Source organism: Erpetoichthys calabaricus, chromosome 9, assembly GCF_900747795.2.
Source record: "Erpetoichthys calabaricus chromosome 9, fErpCal1.3, whole genome shotgun sequence".
Lineage (NCBI taxonomy): Eukaryota > Metazoa > Chordata > Cladistia > Polypteriformes > Polypteridae > Erpetoichthys > Erpetoichthys calabaricus.
In genome coordinates this window covers 111,304,858-111,326,511 of record NC_041402.2, presented here as the reverse complement: position 1 = coordinate 111,326,511, position 21,654 = coordinate 111,304,858, and the positions used below count along the sequence as shown (strand labels likewise).

At 40.0% G+C, this 21,654-nt stretch overlaps 2 protein-coding genes across 10 annotated transcripts in view; one reads left to right on the top strand and one right to left on the bottom strand.

The window, feature by feature from the left end:
• cep89 (centrosomal protein 89) overlaps positions 1–21,654 on the top strand; it is a 416,738-nt gene that overhangs the window by 321,948 nt on the left and 73,136 nt on the right. Inside the window, exon 15 of the mRNA XM_051931539.1 lies at positions 8,323–8,464. Coding sequence (XP_051787499.1) covers positions 8,323–8,464 — 142 coding nt within the window. The remainder of the gene's footprint in view (positions 1–8,322; positions 8,465–21,654) is intronic.
• LOC114657616 (uncharacterized) overlaps positions 1–21,654 on the bottom strand; it is a 708,025-nt gene that overhangs the window by 653,880 nt on the left and 32,491 nt on the right. The gene's annotated exons all lie outside the window — the stretch shown is intronic.

Genomic DNA, 21,654 nt, shown 5'->3' with positions numbered 1-21,654 from the left:
GTAATGTGATTCACATATGCTATATGGTTTGGACGTGTGAGGATGCCGTACGTTTAATACGGAGAGTTCATTTATTCTTATTACCTGGACCATGCTGTGTAGTGTGGACGTTTAGTTCAGAAGCATGTTGTAGGCGCCTGCGCCTTTCGTACTTTCTCGCGCCTTCTGTACTATCTTTGTGGACCTTTGCGGACTCCGTAGTGTCTTCCGTTTGACTCTGGGGTGCAGTGCAGAATCCTCTGTGTGGCTGTGTCGTTAGCTATGGGCGCATTGTTGCTTCATGTCTTATTTACGTTAGTTGAGCTCTTTTGTTTTTGAGCCGTGACCCCTTCATTAGTTGAGCTCTTTCGTTTTTGAGCTGTAACTCCTTTGTTCGCGGTGGATCAGACTTCGCTTGCGGTTTATGAGACGCGCGCTGTAGGCGCCTGCGCACTATGTCACCTGCGCCTGTGCCTTCCGGTTTACCATTCTCGGTTAGTAATATGGATATGCTGTCACCCTCTTAATTGCTCTGCTTTCCTGACCACTAAGAACTGTTCTACTCAGTAAACTTTTTACACACTTCTTTCTTATTAAGAAAACTCACTTTACAAAATATCTGGTGCTAGTTATTTCTTTATTCTCTTGCCTGTTTGTATAGCCACCTTTGCCTGATCGATTGGTAGATGCCTGTCTACGTAGCGAGGAGCTGCTTTCTTAACCACTTTAAAGTGATGAACGTGTGTGCCTTCACTTTCTACGAGCATTAACGCTTAAAGTGCTATATGGTTCTGTACCCGATTATTCTTTATATGCGTTAACTTAATGACTTGAGTTGACTGATTCCCACTAAGGAATTGCTGTTAATATAGATAGATAGATAGATAGATACTTTATTAATCCCAGGGGGAAATTCACATACTCCAGCAGCAAAAAATATTAAATTAAAGAGTAATAAAAAATGCAGGTAAAAAACAGACAATAACTTGAATAATGTTCAACGTTTACCCCATCTGGTGGAATTGAAGAGTCGCATAGTTTGGGGAGGAATGATCTTCTCAGTCTGTCAGTGGAGCAGGACAGTGACAGCAGTCTGTCCCTGAAACTGCTCCTCTGTCCGGAGATGACACTGTTTCTCCATAATTGATAGGAGCCTGCTGAGTGCCCGTTGCTCTGCTACGGATGTCAAACCGTCCAGCTCTATGTCAACAATAGAGCCTGCCTTCCTCACCAGTTTGTCCAGGCGTGAGGCATCCTTCTTCTTAATGCTGCCTCCCCAGCACACCACTGCGTAGAAGAGGGCACTCGCCACAACCATCTGATAGAACATCTGCAGCATCTTACTGCAGATGTTGAAGGATGCCAGTCTTCTAAGGAAGTACAGGCGGCTCTGTCCTTTCTTGCACAGAGAATCAGTATTGGCAGTCCAGTCCAATTTAACGTCCAGCTGCACTCCCAGGTATTTATAGGTCGGCACCCTCTGCACACAGTCACCTCTGATGATCACGGGGTCCATGAGGGGCCTGGGTCTCCTAAAATCCACCACCAGTTCCTTGGTTTTGCTGGTGTTCAGTTGTAGGTGGTTTAAGTCGCACCATTTAACAAAGTCCTTGATGAGGTTTCTATACTCCTCCTCCTGCCCACTCCTGATGCAGCCCACGATAGCAGTGTTGTCAGCTTACTTTTGCACGTGGCAGGACTCCGAGTTATATTGGAAGTCCGATGTATATAGGCTGAATAGGACCGGAGAAAGTACAGTCCCCTGCGGCGCTCCTGTGTTGCTGACCACAATGTCAGATCTGCAATTCCCGAGACGCACATACTGAGGTCTGTTTGTAAGATAGTCCACGATCCATGCCACCAGGTATGAATCTACTCCCATCTCTGTCAGCTTGTCCCTAAGGAGCAGAGGTTGGATGGTGTTGAAGGCGCTAGAGAAGTCTAGAAACATAATTCTTACAGCGCCACTGCCTCTGTCCAAGTGGGAGAGGGATCGATGTAGCATATAGATGATGGCATCTTCCGCTCCCACCTTCTCCTGGTATGCGAACTGCAGAGGGTCGAGGGTGTGTTGGACCTGTGGCCTCAGGTGGTGAAGCAGCAGCCGCTCCATGGTCTTCATCACATGTGATGTTAGAGCGACAGGCCGGAAGTCATTCAGCTCACCAGGACGTGATACCTTTGGGACTGGGGTGATGCAAGATGTTTTCCAAAGCCTCGGGACTTTCCCCTGTTCCAGGCTCAGGTTGAAGATGCGCTGTAGAGGACCCCCCAGCTCTGATGCACAGACCTTCAGCAGTCATGGCAATACTCCATCTGGACCTGCTGCTTTGCTGGCACGAAGTTTCCTCAGCTCTCTGCTCACTTGCGCTGCTGTAATTGTGGGTGGGGATGTCTCTCCTATGTTGGTATCAGCAGAAGGATGTGTAGAGAGTGCAGTACTCCGAGGTGAGAGTGGGTTAGGGTGGTCAAACCTGTTAAAGAAGATGTTCATTTGGTTTGCTCTCTTCACGTCTCTCTCGATGGTGGTACCCCGCTTCGAGCTGCAGCCAGTGATGATCTTCATCCCATCCCACACTTCCTTCATGCTGTTGTTCTGCAACTTCTGCTCCAGCTTTCTCCTGTACTGCTCCTTCGCCGCCCTGAGCTGGACTCGGAGTTCCTTCTGCACGCGCTTGAGCTCATGCTGATCACCGTCTTTAAAGGCCCTTTTCTTCTGGATCAAAAGGCCCTTGATGTCACTTGTAATCCATGGCTTGTTGTTAGCATAGCAGCGTACAGTTCTTACTGGAACTACAGTGTCCATACAGAAGTTGATGTAGTCAGTAGTGCAGTCAACAACCTCCTCAATGTTTTCACTATGTGATCCCTGCAGGATATCCCAGTCTGTAGTTCCAAAACATTGTCTCAGAGCATTCTCAGCTTCCGGGGTCCACTTCCTGAATGATCTTGTGGTTACAGGTAGGACTCTCACTTTTGGTTTGTAGTGAGGCTGAAGCAGAACCAGGTTATGATCTCCTTTCCCAAGCGCAGGCAGCGGGGTGGCACTGTATGCGTCTTTAACGTTTGCATACAGTAAATCAATAGTCTTATTTCCCCGGGTGTTGCAGTCCACATACTGGGAGAATGCAGGTAATGTTTTGTCCAGCGTCACATGGTTAAAGTCTCCAGCGATTAGCACTAGCGCCTCAGGGTGCTGCGTTTGTAACTTAGCAACAGCAGAATGGATGATGTCACTCGCTATCTCCACGTCCGCCCGAGGAGGAATATACACAATGACAACAATGACGTGTCCAAACTCTCTGGGCAAGTAATAGGGACGCAGACTTATGGCCAACAGTTCGATGTCCCTGCAGCAAGTGGAGATTTTGACTTTAACATGTCCAGAGTTACACCACCGTGTATTAACATAGAGAGCGAGTCCCCCTCCTTTGTGCTTCCCACAGGTACTTGCGTCTCTGTCCGCTCTAACTGTGCTAAACCCGGGTAGCTCCACATTAGCATCTGGGATGGTGTTAGTTAGCCACGTTTCGCAGAAACACAACAAACTGCATTCTCTGTAGGTTCTGACATTTTTCACCAGCGCAGCCAGTTCGTCGATCTTATTTGAGATTGAGTTCACATTCCCCAGAATAACAGAAGGCACCGAAGGCTTAAAACGGCACTTTCTCGCAAGCCGTTTCATTTTTAGCTTAGTGTCAGCTCTGCTGCCACGATACCGCCTTCTTACCTCGTCAGGTAAATAGGGAACCACACCGGCACTGGCATTTGTTCTCAGCGCTCGAAGTTGAGTACTTGAATAGGCGAGTCTCGGCGTGTAAAAATCCATGCCCATGTTGTAAAAGTAAGTGTGTCCAGGGAACAAATCCACATAAAATAAAGTGGTAGGAGTGATCAATAAATAAAAATAGAAAAAATAAAAGTAGAAAAATACACATACACATATAGTCCTACACGGAGGAGCTGCTGAAAAGTCTGCCACTCTCGGCGGCGCCGGATGTTTACTGCCCTGCCTCTCCTCACCTCATTGATGACAGTTTTGAATACAAATAACAAGAGCAAGTACAAGTAACTGCAAGTAACAAGTAACTTTCCAAACACTTCCCAAAACACTCAGTTACTTTTATTTCCTGTGCAGGTGAAAAAACGCAAAAAAAAAAAAAAAAACCTTCTTAAGGTAAAACAAAGCTAAAGATTCCTGCACAACTCCTTAGCAGCAATGGAAAGTTTCAAAGTCTTTTGGAGCAAATTTTTTTTTAAATTGTGCACAAAGTGCACAAAACTCTCAGAACTTCTTTCAAGCCAAGCAAGCAAGTTATTATTGATTAGATTTAATTCATGTCCATATATTTAGTCCAAACCCAAATTTGTGTAATGGGTGAATAGTTAACCCCAAAGTGGGCATTGTCCATTCTGCTAGGCATCAATGGAACACCAGGCCTGTTAAGAAAGCAGATTTAACAGCGATGCAAGGCATCTAGCTGTGCCTTTCCCGACTTCTGTTTCAAATTAAGTGACTAAACTTCAGCTTGTACCAGGATCTGCCCATACTTCATCTGATAAGAAAGGTGTAAATCAGAATTGCATTAACATCTCTCCTGAAGCTGCTCTGTAGACTTCATGAGCCAGAAGTCAAAAAGTGGACTCAAGCAAGGACAAAGATATATAATTCAAGTGATGACAACTAAGATGGACAGAAGAACTCACCTATTATAAAATACTGAATTTTCAACTGGGAGTAATGTTAGTCCAATCAGGAGAAGATTTAACCTTCCCTTAAAAATTTATGCACCATCCTGAAGAAGCTCTCTAGGATATTTTCTGGATACACATTGAACTCTGGGGATCCTCTCAGGGCACCCTCTCAAGGATTCACTCAGGAAGTGGGGAAATATGCAAACCTGGTTTAAAAGATATGAGCTGCTTTTCCTTGGAGAGCTGAATTCGGCAAATTCATCTCTTTGTGAACCTGAGAGCTGAGATCCAGTTTGCCTAGCTAAGCAATGAGCCAGTCTGAAGACTGAGAAGCAGGCATCACTTCAAGAAGGGAACTTTAGCATCTAAACTCTTGTGCCAGAAAGAGTAATGCTTTTCCTTAAATTGTAGACGGCACAGTAAAGGGAATAACAGCAGAAAGCACTGAGAATGATCATGCAGAAAAGAGTGCACTCCAAAGCATAAAGAATCCTCTTGAACCAAAGGAGCAACTCCACACAACATCGGACATCATCTTCAATGACTTGGTATCGTAAAACTATTTATCTTTGCCAAGATAAAGTAGAACACTAAATACCTATAAACAGCCAGTGTATATGTTATGCAAGTGTTTGCCTAATGTCTCTCTTTAGATATATATATATATATATATATATATATATATATATATAACGAGGCCTGGCCAGGACGCCCCTTCACCACATCTGCCAGGGGAACAAGGGTGGGAAGCCCAGTATCACTCCCTGGACACTAGATGGCAGCCTCCCTGGGTTGCAGCCGTGCCTCAAACTCCCCCAGGGCTTCATGGGGGCTGGAGTCGGGTGGAAGAGGACGGAGCTCAGAGGAGATGAGTGGAGGCGGTCAAGAAGAAAGAAAGGCATAGAGAAGAGGCCTGGACTTGAGGGTGATTGGTGCTGGGGCACTGGTTTGTGTGAAATGTAGATATGACAAATAGGAATAAACGTGTGTTAGTTGTTGAACCTTTGGTGTCCGCCTGTCTGTCTCCAGGCCAGCTTCCACAATAATATATATATAGATAGATAGATAGATAGATACTTTATTAATCCCAAGGGAAAATTCACAAACTCCAGCAGCAGCATACTGATACAAAAAAACAATGCTATGCTTGAAGAAAGCAGTGGCTTGGCTCCTCAAGTAAAAAATGTAGGTAATAACACAACAACTTTGAATAATGTTAACGTTTAACCCCCCGGGTGGATTTGAAGAGTCGCATAGTTTGGGGGGAGGAACGATCTCCTCAGTCTGTCAGTGGAGCTGGACAGTGACAGCAGTCTGTCGCTGAAGCTGCTCCTCTGTCTGGAGATGACACTGTTTAGTGGATGCAGTGGATTCTCCATAATTGATAGGAGCCTACTGAACGCCCGTCGCTCTGCCACTAATGTCAAACTATCCAGCTCCATGCCTACAATCAAGCCTGCCTTCCTCACCAGTTTGTCCAGGTGTGAGGCGTCCTTCTTCTTTGTGCTGCCTCCCCAGCACACCACTGCGTAGAAGAGGGCACTTGCCACAACTGTCTGATAGAACATCTGCAGCATCTTATTGCCGATGTTGAAGGACACCAGTCTTCTAAGGAAGTATAGTCGCCTATGTCCTCTCTTGCACAGAGAATCAGTATTGGCAGTCCAGTCCAATTTATCATCCAGCTGCACTCCCAGGTATTTATAGGTCTGTACCCTCTGCACACAGTCACCTCTGATGATCACGGGGTCCAGGAGGGGCCTGGGCCTCCTAAAATCCACCACCAGCTCCTTGGTTTTGCTGGTGTTCAGGTGTAGGTGGTTTGAGTCACACCATTTAACAAAGTCCCTGATGAGGTTCCTATACTCCTCCTCCTGCCCACTCCTGATGCAGCCCACGATAGCAGTGTCGTCAGCGAACTTTTGCACGTGGCAGGACTCTGAGTTGTATTGGAAGTCCGATGTATATAGGCTGAACAGGACGGGAGAAAGTACTGTCCCCTGCGACGCTCCTGTGTTGCTGACCACAATGTCAGACCTGCAGTTCCAGAGACGCACATACTGAGGTCTGTTTGATAAGATATATGCATTTATTATACTTCTGTAATCTTTGTGTTTATTAATAAATTGCATTTTTGTGTTCCTTAAGACATGTGCTTCATTTATCTTGATATAAGTCTAAAGGCCAGAGACCTACCTCTTACAACAGAAAAGGGTAAGGTAAATAAAGTAGTAGCCTTGTTGAATTATTTAAATAACTAGTCATTTAGCCCGTTACAATAACGGGTGCTAGAACAGTAGTGCATAATCATTAGTAGGAACAGTCTATATTAAATGGCAAGGGACTTTGACCTCATTCTTTTTGTTGGTCGTATTTTTCTTTCAGCCTTTTTTTTGTTGATGTTTACTTGCTGAGCTGACCGTTCTTCGTGGGCTGCCACCGTGTATTGTGTGTCTTTAATTTTCTGTGACAGTAATACTGTCTTGTACATCCGCTGGCTTGTACGCCTGTAATATACCTTTAATTTTCTCTGGCGGTAATACAGGCGTGCGCGTCGGTAACATGCCTTTAATCTCCTCTGACAGTAATACTGGCTTGTATGTGGCTGTAATATGCGTCACTGTATTGTGTACCTTTAATTTCCTCTCGCAGTAATACTGGTTTGTATTCACCGTGCCCCGCGCATACGCACTTCACCAGAAGCCCTGCGCATGCGCACTTCACCAGAAGACACACACACACATGGACACCTGGACACACAAAGGGATTTTATTAAAGAGGATTACTTGTATTGCCATAGGTAAAACTGATAATTAATTAGCCAAGTTAAAAAAAAATGTTTTTCAAATCCAACATTGTTATGACATCCACCTGAGTGGGCTTCTTATTGATTATTAGTCATCAAAATCCTATCCCATATTACATTCTGTTGATCAGCTGTCAAAAGAAGTGCACAACCCTCATTACAATGCTGCTATAGCTACAGTACATGAAGTGCACCACCCTGATTACAATGCTTCTATAGCTGCATGCATATTCTACAACTACTAGTTCATGGTCAGAGCCATTAAGTTTGAGTTGTCCCACTCTCTTATAATATTTGTACACAAAATTAGTATTTCAAGTAATTGCTATTAAAGGTGGTTCTACAAACTAGTGAAATATGGTGTTTATCAACTTTTTCACTTATGGCTTCTGCATCTTGATTTTTTTGGTTGTACAACAATGATAGTGAACACTAATTTGTCGTTCATCAGCTGAGGTTAGATTTGTCTAAATTTATAACTTGATAAAAAGTAATCTAATAAAACTGTTATAACCTTTCAATATAATATATGTATTAATATATGCACAAATGAAATCATTATAATAAAATTAAATAAAATCAGTTTAATAATTCTAGTCAGCAAATAAAGCAAGTATGCAAACTTTGGTGAGCTTTGAATGGAATGTGAATGCGAAGAATAATTTTTGTGTATCACAGTGAATAGTGCATTCTATTAACTTATTCCCTGTTGAAGTAAGGCGTTTTGAAAATAATCATTTAAACAATACAGACCATGCATAGTAGATGCAGTAGTCTGATCATTTTTTAAAGCTTGATGCATGTACATATTCATTACTTTCCCAATGTTTATATGTTTTTAGAAAGCACAAGAGGAAGGCCAACATTTTAAAACAGCAACTTGATGAAGCAATGGATAAAGAAATTGCATCTCATCAGTACCTTGCAAACATGATCCACCTGGCTGAGAAGACATCACAGGAACGTGATCAATTTATGCACATGGTAATATAAATGCATTCTGTTATTTAAATTGCGTAATTGAAGTAGTCAATTGAATATGAAGACAATATTTTTGACTTAGAGATTAAAAAATAATTTAATACCACCTAGCTAAACAGTCTTAAAATATTTAAACTGCATTTGAAAATTATGTTTTATTTGCAACATATAATTTAAAATATGAGTATATTTTTAGTTTTGGTTTTTGCACATGGCATGTTTATATACTGTAGGTTTTCTGTTGATTTACTGTGATATTTTAAATGCATCAAAAAGACTACTAGTATTCCAGGGCACAATTTTTTTCTGTATCTATGATAACTGTAGCTAGTTTTATCCAAAATTACCAAAGTTCCATAGCTCCAACTTGTAAATGGGATTCAGTAAAAGCCTGATGCGTCAAAATGATTCCACAGACAAAATATCTTCTTTTTTAAAAGCTTTAGTAAAAATTCAAAGTAAAACCGTTCATACTAAAAAGAAAAAAATTGATATAGCAAAAAAAAAGTTTTTGTTAAGAAAAGTTCTGTTCAAAGCTTAAATCTTGTTTCATTGCTGATCATTACAAATCACTTCTAAACGTTTCTGAACCATTTCAAAATGGTCAGAAAACTGTACATTTCTATGTTGAAAATGGGTCTTTCTATTCTGTACAACAACTGACTCAGTTGTCACACTGTATCTTAGTTATAGCAAGAAATCCTATCTCTTATTAACTTTCGTGGGTTAAAAGGCTATACCATTGTCTATGGCTGTGACTAAGCAAACATTAATATGAATTTAACTTAACTTAATTAACTTTCTAAGATTGGCTCTTACATTTCAAACATTGGCTGTTTCTTGAAGCAGGGTCTGTCCAGTGTGCTGATTTTGGTCTGCACACAAACTCTTCTGACTGCTCCTTTGGCACCTGGCATTGTCTTGATGACTCAACCCGTTACCCAGGAACTGCAGGCTGCAGCATCATCTACAATTAAAACACCATTCCCTGGTTCAAAATTTATTCTTGGTGCAAGCCATTTTTGACGTTCATAAAGTATTGGCAAATACTCTTTAGACCGGGGTGTCCAGCTCCAGTCCTCGTGGGCTGCAGTGGCTATAGGTTTTCATTCTAACCCTTTTCCTAATCAGCGACCAGTTTTCACTGCTAATTAACTCCCTTTCCCTTCATTTTAATAGCCCAGTTTTTAAGAATTCAGTCTTCTGAATTGATGGAAGCCAAACAGAAATGAGATGTGAAATGAGCCAACAGACGACCAGCTGAATTAGAACGTCAAACTTCAGCCGATTTTACTCCAACCAGTTTCTTAATGAGAAGCCAGTTCTTGCTGTTAATTAAGGTCATTATTGAATATCATGACTTGTTGCTGCTCAGCCATGTATTGTACTTGCTTCCAGTGTCTTCGAGTATACTGGTCTTTTTTAGAAAAGAGTCCAGGAGGCATGTCAGATTGTGTCTTCAGTAATGGCAAGTGATTTGGTGTGAGTGCCTCCAGATCATTTTGGTTGTTTGATGTCTTTGTGAGGGGTCTGTTATTGATGATTGATTCAGCTTCACACATCATTGTTTGAAGACTTTCATCATCGAGTGTTTGTTGGTTTAGTGTTTAATTTAGAATCTTCCTTATACTTCTGATTTGTCTCTCCCATACACCACCTTGAAGAGAGGCTGATGGTAGATTGAAAACCTATTTGATTTCTTTCTTCATCATACCGTTGCCTATTTTTTCTTGGCCAAAATTTTTAATTGCTTCTTGTAGCTCACTTTTTGCTCCAGCGAAGTTTTTCCATTATCTGAGTGCATTATTTTAACTTGTCCTCTTCTGCACATGAATCGGCATATGGCATGCATACACAAATAAGTGTCTAAGCTGTGTGCAATCTCTACAGTATGTGCACAGCTCGTATTGTTAGACAAGTGAAGATTACTCCGTACCTCTTGACCAGAATTCATCCTTTTTTGACTTGAAAGGAACCAAAATAGTCAACTCCAGCATTGGTGAAAGGTGGCTGGTCAGGTACTAGGCGATCTTCTGGCAAATCTGCCATTTTTTGCTCACCTGCTTTCACATTGTATCTTCTGCATGTTGTGCATTTTGAAATTATTTTTCTGATAGCTGAATTTGCTTGAGGTATCCAGTATTTCTGGCATAACTGTGCAAGCACATAGTTGCGCCCACAATGTCCGATTTCTTTATGAATGTGCTGCAATATAAGAGAAGCAATATGTGAATGCTTGTGAAGAATTGCAGGATGTTTAGCTTCTTCAGGCATTGCAGCTTTGTTAAGTCTTCCTCCAACTCTCAGTATTCCATCTTGTATGATCAGGTCAAGTTTATACATTTGACTGTTCTTTTTACACAAGCGTTTTTCTTTAAAGCCTTTAATTCATCTGGAAATTCTTGCTGTTGACTGAGGCATATAAGCTCTCTTTCAGCTTTAGCCAAGTCTTTTAGAGAAATTGGGCTTGGATTTAAAGTCAGTTTATACCTTTTCATGTGCTTTGTGATGAGTGATTTTTGTTTTTTCTGGATTGCTTTTAGACTGACTGACTTCTAGTTGAAATGTTTTTCTTTTATTTTTTAAGTGCAGCAGTATGTCTTTAAACTTGAGGAGCCAAGCCACTGCTTTCTTCAAGCATAGCCAATCCGAAAGTGGGTGATTAGTTTGTTGATGGGCTCGGTCACCTCCTCTATTTTTGTCATGTTGACTGTGCATGTTTTAATTTCTGGATTGTCTTCAGACAGTGAATCGCTCAGTTGATCTGGTCTTTTTGGCCACTCTCCTTTGGGCTTTGATAAGAAACTTGGACCTTGTGACCATGTGGTGCTTTTGAGAAAGCTTTCTATGCTTAGCCCTCTGGATATTTGATCAGCCGGATTAAGGGCAGATGTAACATACCTCCACTGCGAACGTTGTGAATGATCTCTGACCACTGATATTCTTTTGGCAACAAAGATATTGAATCAAGTGCTTTCATTTGAAATGTATTTTAGCACTATGGTGCTGTCAGTCCAAAATGTAGATTCTTGTAAGGGCATTTGAAGTTCACCTTTTAGCATTTGTCCATTTTGACTGCCACACTGGCTGTTGTCCGCTCCAATCTTGGAATCGTGACATGTTTCAGTGGTGCAACTCTTGACTTGCCCATCAGGAATGAACAATGCCTTTTGCTTTCTAAGTCTAATTAATGAAACATAAGTCAGTTTGTCATATGTAGAGAAACCAGAGTACTTAGTGAAAACAAATAAATCACTGGGGAAATGTGGAAGTAATAAAATGTGCTCCATGGAGCTATTTAAACGTAATACTTCTTGTACTGTATATTGCTAAAATGAAGAAAGCATAATAATTAGCTGACATGGATAGTCCTTTTAATTCACATGATATTGACATGGTATTTTCACATTCAAAAAATCGTGCTTCACCCCAGGACAAGAAAGAACATTTCAATATATGACACTGTTGCATTAATGCCATACATATACAACTAAACCCCCCCAAACAACAAAAAAACTTAACCTTTTTCCCAAAAAGACAACTACACAAATGTAAAACAGGAACAGAAAATCTAAAAGGGGTAGCTTTTGTGAATCCCAGGGAAGGTTATTCTTATTATAAAATGTTAAATGTCAGTGAGGTATCATATTTATTGAATTGAATAGCCTGGACAAGACCAGTTTCTAACAGGTCTAAGGGTGGGTGCTCAGGCCGAAGATCCAGCAGGGCTGATTTTTTCTAGGCTGTCCAGGCCTCCATTTATTTCTCTATCAGCAGTGGTTATTGGTACTACCTTGCCTAGTCCATGTAAACAATCTGAGAGATGGAAAGTTGCCAGCCCAAGCTGCTCAAGAACATGCAGTGGTAAAGATAAAAAAGACTTCAGCATGTTGTCACAGTGGGGATGATGAACATTCACTCAGTTGAGGTCAACGATGTTTGGAATTCTCACCCAACACATAATATCAGAATGTTCCCTCATCTTGTGCTGAATTTGGAGACTGGTATTTCGATGAAGCATTCAGGACGTAAAGGAAACCTGGGGCTGCAAACAATTAAGAAGCTGCAGTTTATGTCCTAATATCACACATGCAGTAGAGCTGCCTGTAGTCGAGTGTTGTGTGGCTGTATGATAGAGTATGGAGAAGAGTAAAGAATGGGCAGACCTCAACCAAATGAGCTCTAATGCCATTTTTAGGGTCTAGTTAAATCTCTCAACTCCCCCATTTGACTGTGGGTGATAAAAGGTTGTCTGGACATGACAAACGCCCCAGGTGGCTACAAAAGCAGAGAATTCACCCAACACAAACTGGAGCCCATTTTCAGTGGTGATGACAGAGGACACACTCCAGCAGGCAAAATGCAAATCCAGGAAATCAATCGTTGCATATTTTTTGACACCAAATCTCCTCACAAATATTAAGTTTCAGGTACTTCCAATGTAAATCTGGCCAGGCTACACTCTATAGTGAGGGTGGCACAGGAGAACCAGTCTTTCAACTGACAAGGCATGAAGTGGAGACATGGATAAAATGTTCAAATTATGGCAGTGCTTTTTAACCCTCACATTTTTGGCAACAACTAGGAATGTCTACATATCCCACAAGCTTCACAAAATTCATACCTACAGGACAGCTCAGCCTGTATCCTATAGTTTGGAGTTCCCCTGAGATCTTAGCAGGTTAATCAGTGTGAATAAAAACCTTCAGCTGGGAGAGGACAGTATTATGTTCAGAAGCCAATTGAAGCAATACTAGGGAGACAGCTGCTTGGAACATAGAGTGTAGAATTTGAACAAGTGCAAGTTTGCTGCTGGCAGGATAATGGCAATTTTACTATTTCTAAAATGCTTCCAAGACTAAGAACATTTTTTTCATGTCACAAGTCCCTGAAAATAAGAACAGTTACAATGAGATATGGCATATGAGTTATATGGTTCTCATATTTCTCAAACATTTTATTTACCACTTGAGCCTAGTATGTAGGCTCTTAGTATCTTTGAAGCTTTTCAACCATTATGATAGAAATGGTTTGACATAGCATTAAACATGATTAACCAGAGTAGCTTTGTGTTTATTGATATTTACCTTGCACCCCACACCATAACAGAGCCATGGAGAAAAATACATATGACCTTTTTTTGGTTGTACACCAAATATGTACTTGTGTTATTATCATCAAAAACAACTGCCCCTATAAATCTGACCCTATGAATGTTTACATTCTGTGCACCACAGAATATGAAGAGTGTAGATTTAATTTAAAATTTGCTCTTTCCATATTGTGATAAGCTCTGTGAATGATGTGGGAGAATAAATGAGATGGAAAATGAAAAACAGAGCTTTTTTTGGGCTGTAAGGTGAAGATGAGGCTGCAATAAACTGCTCACAAGACCTTCTGCTCACTTCTATTTTCTGTGCCTCTAACCTGTATCAAACACATGCAACTTTCTACAGTACTAAATAACAATGTCACTCCTGCCAGAGAAGGTTTTTGAACAGTGAAATATTGTTAAATGAGCATTTTAAGTGTAAATCTGATTCAAATTTGAATTGGTTACTTAAACACTGTTATAGTTAATTTAACACTGGCAATTTTACTTTGTGCAATTTGTGGGTTTTCAAATACAGTAGAAATAGTCTGATTGACAACACACATATTGGGATTAAATTCTTCTTTGACAAATCTTAATTCTGTGTCTGTAGAAAAGTATTTTTTTCCCTGCAATGGACTTGATGACCTGTCCAGGAATTATTCCTGCCTTGCGTCTGATGTTTGCTGAGATTTTCCATTGACCCTGCTGTAGATATGCAGGTTTATAAAATAGATATATTTGCTTCTCTTAACATACAAATCATCTAAGACATGAAGTGACCAAGAGCTACATAAGAAACACCACACTTTGCACAAATCAACTGGTGACCTACAATATTCCCTGAAAATATGTGATGATACTGCTGTAGTTACTTTTTTCCCTTTGTAAGGAGCAGCTGGGTAGGTAGACAATGCAGAGATACAGAAAAGAGGCTGGGCTTCCACCCTGGTGTATCCTTTAGGGGTGCATGCTCCCTGGAAATATGTTTGTTAGAGGGGTGGGCAAAAGTAGGTTTACAGTTATTTGTATGGAAAAAGACATTCAGGTTATGATTAGTAAAATAGATTTGTTAACTTTATTAACTCAAAAGACTGTCACAGTGGCACGGTGAATTTCGGAACAATCTCGTAAGTGCTGAAATTCACAACTGTAAACCTATTTTTGCCCACTCCTTTGTATACACACACATATACAGTGTACTCCACTATTATCGGCACCCCTTGTAAACATTAGTAATTAGGGTGTGAAAAAAATCAGTTTGCTGAAGAACTGTCATCTTCCACTAAAAAAATAAGAAATATCTAACTTTTAATTGAAATAAGTTAATTCAAAGAAAAACAAAGCCTTCATCAAGTAATAAATATTTTTAACAAAAATAAATGTACCTCAATTGTTGGAACCCCTGCATTTAATATACTGTTCAAAAAATTAATTTAACACGTTTTAATCAGAGTATAGCATCAAGTTAATGAAACTTCTGGGAAATTGATCAGTTTCAGCTGCACTGGTGTTAATGAAATTAACAACAGGTGCACTACAGGGGCAACAATGAGACGACCCCCAAAACAGAAATTGTTTAACAGGTGGAGGCCACTGACATTTTTCCCTCCTCATCTTTTCTGACTGTTTTTTCACTAGTTTTGCATTTGGCTACGGTCATTGTGACTACTGGTAGCATGAAGATATACCTGGACCTTACAGAGGTTGCACAGGTAGTCCAGCTTCTCCAGGATGGCACATCAATACGTGCCATTACCAAAAGGTTTGCTAACATTGTCAGGAATGCATACAAGCACGTAGGGGCCATACAAACTACTACTGAGTATGATTTTGAGTTGCTGCAATTAAATTTTCTGCAAAATGGACTAGCCTGCCGCAGCATTTTCTCACTTTGATTTTCAGGGTTCCTTTGAATTCAGCCTTCACTATAGCTTGATAATTTTCATTTCCATCAAACAATGTATCATCCTTTCATTCCTAAGACATTACCCAATCTATATCAGTATAGATATCCAGCATAATTTTTCCCCATTGAGATCTGATGTGTTTCCAAAGTGTCCCTTTAATTTTTTTAGTTTCCTGGTGGAGACAGCCAGGTTTTGATTTAAAATCTCCTGATATTTCATGGAATCCATGATGCCATGTACCCTAACAATGTTTCCAGTGCCTTTGGACCTTTGGTGGAAAAACAGCCCTACAACATCACAGAACCTCCACCATATTTCATAGCTAAGACAAGGTTCTTTTCAAGGTTCTATAACCATCCTTCTTTTTACACCAAATCCACTTTTGTTTTTATTGCCAAAAAGTTCAATTTTTGCTTCATAAGATCATAGAACACAGTTCCAGTCAAAGCTGAGGTAACGTTTTACAAACTCCATGTACTTAACGTTTGTGGATAACTGACAGAAAAGGCTTCTTTCTGGAATGCCTTACAAATAATCTGTTGGCATGGAGATGCCATCTGATGGTGATTCTGGAGACTTGATAACCCCAGGATTTTTTTTCTTGCAACTCCCCAACAGTGATCCTTTGAGATATTATTAACTCTCTTACCATCCTTCTCACTGTACATGGGGGTAAAATAAACTTGGGTCCTCTTTCAGGCAAGTTTGTCACAGTTCCAGTTGATGACCACTTTTTTATTGTTTCCCTAACTGTAGAAATGGGCATTTTCAGGCTAGTAGCTATTTTTTATAACCATTCCCTGAAGGGCAACACACTTCTCCCTCATTTGGATTGAGTTTTTTGTTTTTCATGCCATGATGATGTTGGCTAAGGAAATTTGTTTCAGTGTCTCCTCACATTTGTATCCCAGTTAATGAGGAAGTCATTGATTTCAGCTGGAAAATTCCTGTATATATAATTTCTCTAGTGGAATTTCGGTGATTCTAAGATTAAACAAAAAAAAAAACGCTAAAGAAAGAATATGCTTAGCTTCTTTTAATATTAGCTGAACACTTGCAATAATACAATATTTGAAGGAGAGCATCTGTCAGAAAGCATGATGCAGTTAAGGGTTCCTGCAATCTGATCTGGCTACTTCGAAAGTGCAAGAGGCATTTCTTAGGTACAGGCAGAAGCAAGGTCCTTCATCCATCAGCTGGTGAGCTTTAATGTTCCGTGCAATTGCAGGAAGGTGGTTCCCCAGTCACATGCATGATACTAATAATTCTGCTGTAATGACTAATCTAAAATTTTTTGCCCACTGCTGTTGTCAATTTAATTTCTTTTTTTTTTTTTTCTTAGTGATGTTAAGGTTTGTGTCTAGTGACTGGACTTTAATTTTATTGTGCGCTTAATGCATACTTGAATACTGAATGCCCTTGTTAATTTATATTTTGATTTTCATTGTTTCTCATCAGATCACTTCCCATTTTAAACTGTTGCATTCATAAACATTTAGATGACCACGCCTCTCAAAGGGAAGTGGTGTTGGCAGCCATTTATCTGGATCCTTACACTTCTTCATCCTGTTTTAAACCTTTCTACCCATTCATAAACTTTTTGTTTATTCATGCTGTTTTCACCTCTTTACTGAACCAAATTCCTTAGGTGAATTTTAGCAGGTTTCACTCCTTCTGCTCAAAGAAATCTCACTATGGTGTTTTGTTCAGAGTAGAGGAGCAACCATGTTTATTTGACGTTGGCTTCAACTAGACTAACAGTAGAGCTCTGTGCGTGATCAATCTACTCGTAAGCCATTGCAAACATGATATATTGCGTCATCTTCTATATGTTACGGGTACCACATAATTTTCAAATTCCCTTTGCTTTTGATTTACACCATACAAAGATGATCTGGCAATGGGTTAATCATTCCTTCAACCCATCATCATATTAATCATAAAAATCATAGTAATGAAACAATATGGCAAGTGAACCTAAAATACTTCAAATATAACATATTATCTAAATCTAAATAAAATACAGTATTTTCAGTTTAAATGTACATATATGTAGTTCAGTAGTTCAATAAAAACTATGACAGAGATCTTCCCAGTCCATTACTAAATCTGCTGAAATAGAGATAACACAGTAGATCTGAAGGTTTCCTTTGAGTTCTGTCTTTGATTTTGCTATATGGAATTGGAAAAAAAAGTACGTCCAATCGGGACGTTTGCGCTGTACACATGCAGAGCAGGTTAGAGATTATGAAAGTAATGATAAGTAATTATCAGCCCGGGACAAGTGGAATTGAAAAAAAAAGAACGTCTAATCTGGACGTTGGTGCTATACACATGCAGAGCAGGATAGAGATTATGAAAGCAGTAGAATTCGAAAGGCTCAAAAAAAAAATAGTTGGCGCGATACACGTGGAGAAAGTTAAAGAATATGAAAGTAGGAAAATTAGAAAGTATAAAAAAAAAGAAAGTAATGATCGCAGGGGCGCAAACAAATGGAAATTATTACTCGAAAAAGGGAAAATAATCACCACGGACCAGGTGCTATTAAAAAAAAAAAACAGGATAAAGCGAGGTCAGAAATAAAAGACAGTAGAAAACAAAGTAAAACGACATAAAAAGGTTAAAAAACAATGGGGCCAAACACATGCAGAGCAGGTTAGAGATAATGAAAACTGGACTTCAAAAGACTCAAAAAAAAAAAAACATAGGCACGAAACACATGCACAGCAAGATACAGAATATGAAAGCAGAAAAAAACGACAGTGTCAAAACATAGAAAGTAAACATCGCATTAGCACAAAGAAAGAGAAATTATTACTCGGGAAAAATAACGAAAAGGCGAAAAGAGATCGAATATATGGGCATAGGTGATATGTCAGAAGTATGTAAATATTGTAAGGCTTTGAAGTTTAAGTCAAGAGAATTTCAAAAACGGAGTTTACCTCACATGCATTTATTGTTTACTTTGCAAAATAAATTATTAACTGCTGATGATGTAGATCATTTTGTCTGTGCTGAAATTCCAAACAGAGAGAGCTATCCTGAATTGTGGTACAAAGTCATTAAACACATGTCTCACTGACCTCATTAAAAAGATTCAGCACATTGGGACTCGAAAGATTCCAAATATTGTTTTTACAGAAGTTCTGAAATAAAAGTGAAACTAATGAAATAGCAACAATTCAAAGAAAAAAAAAATCTTAAAAGTGTGTACAGTGGATCCTCAGTTCATGATTTGGTCGTGAACCGAAGCAATTTCCTCCACAGGATTGTATGTAAATACAATTAATCCGTTCCAGACCATACAAACTATATGTAAATATATATTTGTATGTAAATATATATACATCTGACTTAAACTGAAATTTTAAGACATATTATCTTTCCATAGTTTTCAGATAACTAGGCAATTGTGGGCTGACTGAGTGGTGGGCAGAAGAAGGGATTAATACAATGGGCTGATGAATAACTGTTAAAGCAGTTAAGCAGGTTAAACAGTCTGGTACTGTTTGGATGCAGCATCCAAGAAGTTTTTTGCATATGATATTCCCTGTCATCGAAAATATCTCACATCCTCAATTGTCCAAGAAACACCAACATTTTTGCACTATTTATTTATTTATTTATAAAGCACTTTAAAAACAACCTCAAGGCTGACCAAAGTGCTGTACAAAGAAAAACAACACATAAACACATAAGAGCTGAAGACATTCTTAATAGAAAGTATAAAAAGTATACAAATAGCCACCGTATTATACAGGGTTAAAAGCCAGAGAGTAAAAATGTGTTTTTAAAAAGGATTTAAAGGCAGCTAGCGAAGGAGCCTGCCTAACATGCAATGGCAAATCGTTCCAGAGTTTTGGGGCTGCAACTGAAAAAGCTCGCTCACCTCGGAGTTTGCATCGTGCCCTGGGAATGCATAAAAGCATCTGGTCTGCTGACCTGAGGGAGCGAGATGGTACGTAAGGGTGCAGCAGTTCTGACAAATAAAGAGGGGCACACCCATTAAGAGATTTAAAAACAAATACAAGGATCTTAAAATGGATTCGAAAACGAATTGGAAGCCAATGGAGGGAAGCCAAAATCGGGGTAACATGCTCATGCTTTCTTGTGCCAGTTAAAAATCGAGCAGCAGCGTTTTGCACCAGCTGTAGGCGAGCCATGGAGGCCTGGCTAATTCCAAAAAGAAGCGCATTACAGTAATCTAGATGAGATGTTATAAAAGCATGTATCACTGTTTCAAGGTTGAAGGATGCCAGTCTTCTAAGGAAGTTCTTTCTTGCACAGAGAATCAGTATTGGCAGTCCAGTCCAATTTATCGTCCAGCTGCACTCCCAGGTATTTATAGGTCTGCACCCTCTGCACACAGTCACCTCTGATGATCACGGGGTCCATGAGGGGCCTGGGTCTCCTAAAATCCACCACCAGTTCCTTGGTTTTGCTGGTGTTCAGTTGTAGGTGGTTTAAGTCGCACCATTTAACAAAGTCCTTGATGAGGTTTCTATACTCCTCCTCCTGCCCACTCCTGATGCAGCCCACGATAGCAGTGGCGTCAGCAAACTTTTGCATGTGGCAGGACTCCGAGTTATATTGGAAGTCCAATGTATATAGGCATATATATATATATATATATATATATATATATATATATATATATATATATATATATATACACAGTGGTGTGAAAAAGTATTTGCCCCCTTCCTGATTTCTTATTCTTTTGCATGTTTGTCACACAAAATGTTTCTGATCATCAAACACATTTAACCATTAGTCAAATATAACACAAGTAAACACAAAATGCAGTTTGTAAATGGTGGTTTTTATTATTTAGGGAGAAAAAAAAATCCAAACCTACATGGCCCTGTGTGAAAACGTAATTGCCCCCTGAACCTAATAACTGGTTGGGCCACCCTTAGCAGCAATAACTGCAATCAAGCATTTGCGATAACTTGCAATGAGTCTTTTACAGCGCTCTGGAGGAATTTTGGCCCACTCATCTTTGCAAAATTGTTGTAATTCAGCTTTATTTGAGGGTTTTCTAGCATGAACCGCCTTTTTAAGGTCATGCCATAGCATCTCAATTGGATTCAGGTCAGGACTTTGACTAGGCCACTCCAAAGTCTTCATTTTGTTTTTCTTCAGCCATTCAGAGGTGGATTTGCTGGTGTGTTTTGGGTCATTGTCCTGTTGCAGCACCCAAGATCGCTTCAGCTTGAGTTGACGAACAGATGGCCGGACATTCTCCTTCAGGATTTTTTGGTAGACAGTAAAATTCATGGTTCCATCAATCACAGCAAGCCTTCCAGGTCCTGAAGCAGCAAAACAACCCCAGACCATCACACTACCACCACCATATTTTACTTTTGGTATGATGTTCTTTTTCTGAAATGCTGTGTTCCTTTTACGCCAGATGTATCGGGACATTTGCCTTCCAAAAAGTTCAACTTTTGACTCATCAGTCCACAAGGTATTTTCCCAAAAGTCTTGGCAATCATTGAGATGTTTCTTAGCAAAATTGAGACAAGCCCTAATGTTCTTTTTACTTAACAGTGGTTTGCGTCTTGGAAATCTGCCATGCAGGCCGTTTTTGCCCAGTCTCTTTCTTATGGTGGAGTCGTGAACACTGACCTTAATTGAGGCAAGTGAGGCCTGCAGTTCTTTAGACGTTGTCCTGGGGTCTTTTGTGACCTCTCGGATGAGTCATCTCTGCGCTCTTGGGGTAATTTTGGTCGGCCGGCCACTCCTGGGAAGGTTCACCACTGTTCCATGTTTTTGCCATTTGTGGATAATGGCTCTCACTGTGGTTCGCTGGAGTCCCAAAGCTTTAGAAATGGCTTTATAACCTTTACCAGACTGATAGATCTCAATTACTTCTGTTCTCATTTGTTCCTGAATTTCTTTGGATTTTGGCATGATGTCTAGCTTTTGAGGTGCTTTTGGTCTACTTCTCTGTGTCAGGCAGCTCCTATTTAAGTGATTTCTTGATTGAAACAGGTGTGGCAGTAATCAGGCCTGGGGGTGGCTACGGAAATTGAACTCAGGTGTGATACACCACAGTTAGGTTATTTTTTAACAAGGGGGCAATTACTTTTTCACACAGGGCCATGTAGGTTTGGATTTTTTTTCTCCCTAAATAATAAAAACCATCATTTAAAAACTGCATTTTGTGTTTACTTGTGTTATATTTG